Below are 2,514 nucleotides of genomic sequence, written 5' to 3' on the forward strand. Positions count from 1 at the left end.
AAGACAATGGCTAAAAACCTGTTGTGCAGTGAGTCTGTTTTTTTCTGTAAAATAAAATAGAGCATAGTATCGACCAACAGCTAATAAGATGTGTGTAGGAAAAGTAAATTAGGAAATTTGTTCTGCAGGTAATAGAATGAATGATGTTTTGCTGCAATACAGCTGCAAAAGTAAAGATGTAATCCAAAAGCAAAGATAAGATTTGTCTTTATAGCAAATTAGAATCAATTTTTGGGTAATAAGGTTGGAAAACCTAGGATTTTTCCATTTTTGTGTTACCAATTTCTATATACCTAAGATGGCATAAAAAATAGAAAATTGGAAAAAATAATTCACATGCAATAGTTGCAAAAGCAATCTTATACATCATATAAACATAGTAAATGGCTGTAAATAAAAATATTTCTCACAACATTTAACTGTGTTTTAACACAAAAGGACTTACAAGGATTTAGAAAGATTAACCTTAGGTTCAATTACATATAGATATATAAAAGGGAATGCACCTGCATTTGTAACATGGTTAATATTATATTAGTTATGGTAAGTAGAATAATTGACTGAAAATAGGCTGACAGATTTAGTAATTAGGAAGTTATACCTTTAAATTGTTGTATCATGTTATGCCAGATAATCGCAAGACATCATACGCTACAACGTTTTTCAGTAATGGTGAAATGTGTTGTTCATCTGGTTGTGGTGTGATTACAGTCACCTTGGCTGACTTCTTTACCCTTGACAATGCAACATGTAGTTATCCATGGGAAAAACATGGCTGTGGGAGGTAAACTATCACTTGGCTTAATGTCTGGCCTTGAGATTTGTTTATAGTCATTGCAAAGCTGAGTTTCAGAGGGAATTGTATCCGCTCAAACTGAATAGGATATTTTGTTGATGATGGAGGTCGGAGATTAACACGATGAATGAATACAAGTTCTCCTTGACGATGACCAGTGGCTATAGAACAAACAATGACATTCCTTCTGACAGACTTGCATATAAGACGCGTTCCATTGCACAGTCCATCTGCTGGATCAATGTTTCTGAGAAATATTACAGGACTGTTTATTTTAAGAACAAGTTCATGCGGAGTCATACCACCATGGGCTAGCTGGTTCAGGAACTCTGTAGGGTAAATTGCACAGTTATCATCTAGCATGCTCTCAAAGCTCTTGTAAATGACAGAGTTTCCTGGAAATTTGTTAATAAGAACTGTGTTGATGGAAACAACTGCATCATTTAATGGTGTAAGAATGGCTCTCTCTGTGAAGATATCTGGTGAAAATGCTGCATGTTCTAATTTTGGAAATGTAGTAGTAGCTAAGTGATTGATAGGATCATCACTCTCATGATAATAACTCACAATGTGAGGAGGAACCTAAACATAAGCATTTCCATTAGATTGCAGCAGGTCATTGCCCAAACTCAGCAGAAATGAAGCATATGGGAGATCTTCTCTTACTCTGATGTTTTCAGTTAGGTGTAGCTTCTCTAGCCGAGGCTAAATATGTGAGTTTACCAGGCTTGCTGCAACAGGCTCTCTTTGAGTTTTGCGAGGAACAACTGGCAGAACTTGCCTAAAATCTCCCCCAAATACTACAACCTTTCCACCAAATCGTTGTTCTGCGTCACAAAGGTCACGAAGCAAAAGCTTAACTGATTCAATGTTTTCTTTTTTGGACATTGAGGCTTCATCCCAAATAATAAGAGTTGTTTCTTTGATTAAAGCAGCTAAGCTGCCTTGTTTGGGAACGTCACAGGAAAGAGATGTTTCTGAATCCAGGGGAATTTTAAACCTTGAGTGCGCAGTTCTTCCAGAAGGGATGTTTAATGCAGCAATGCCTGATGTTGATGTTTGCAGAACAATCTTCCCTGCCATGCGAACTTCTGCATATAAGGCATTGTATAAAAATGTCTTGCCAGTTCCTCCAGGACCATCAACAAAGAAACAGCCAGGCTTTCCTGATTGGACCTAAGAAATAATTCTGTCAAATGCAATTTGCTGAGCTGAGTTCAGTTTGCCTCTACAGTCAATACACTCTTGAGGAATAGGCGCATCGAAGGCATCAACGATGTCTTTAGTTCTGTTAAGCTCATCTGGCAGCTCTTCATGTAAGTGGTCAAGCTGGAAATAAGCTAATGATTTTCCCATAGACTCTCAATGGCGTTCAATTGACTATATAGTCAGCAACTTAACACGGAATTTGTTCCCAGGATCAGCATGCCTGTAATCATCAGATAGGTCATTGTAGAATCGTTGCCAAAGTCTATTAGGGTCACTGGGGGTGCAGAATACACAAGCAGCTGCAAATAAGCGACGTAAGGCTGCTGGAAAGTGAATTTTTGCTGCTTCAGCCAAGCTTGCATGAACAACATTATCTTCCTCACATAAGCCTCTTTTAATAGTTGCTTCTTGAAAAGTGGCGCAATGTAATCCATTAACAGTTAAAAGGTCAATGAATGATTTAGGACTGCGTACATTAACCAACAATAATTGTAAGAAAAATCGCTCTC

The 2,514-nt window shown here is 37.6% G+C and overlaps 1 protein-coding gene across 1 annotated transcript; it reads right to left on the reverse strand.

Moving 5' to 3' along the window:
• Positions 1–754: 754 nt before the first annotated feature.
• Positions 755–2,152, reverse strand: LOC110703673 (ATP-dependent DNA helicase pif1-like). Its single transcript, XM_021881466.1, has 3 exons — positions 2,023–2,152; positions 1,520–1,962; positions 755–1,378 (listed from the first exon to the last, which is right to left on the reverse strand). The coding sequence occupies exons 1-3, from the start codon at positions 2,150–2,152 to the stop codon at positions 755–757; spliced, it is 1,197 nt and encodes a 398-aa protein (XP_021737158.1).
• Positions 2,153–2,514: the final 362 nt, after the last annotated feature.

This window comes from Chenopodium quinoa, unplaced genomic scaffold (assembly GCF_001683475.1).
Source record: "Chenopodium quinoa cultivar QQ74 unplaced genomic scaffold, ASM168347v1, whole genome shotgun sequence".
In the NCBI taxonomy this organism is placed as follows: Eukaryota; Viridiplantae; Streptophyta; class Magnoliopsida; order Caryophyllales; family Amaranthaceae; genus Chenopodium; species Chenopodium quinoa.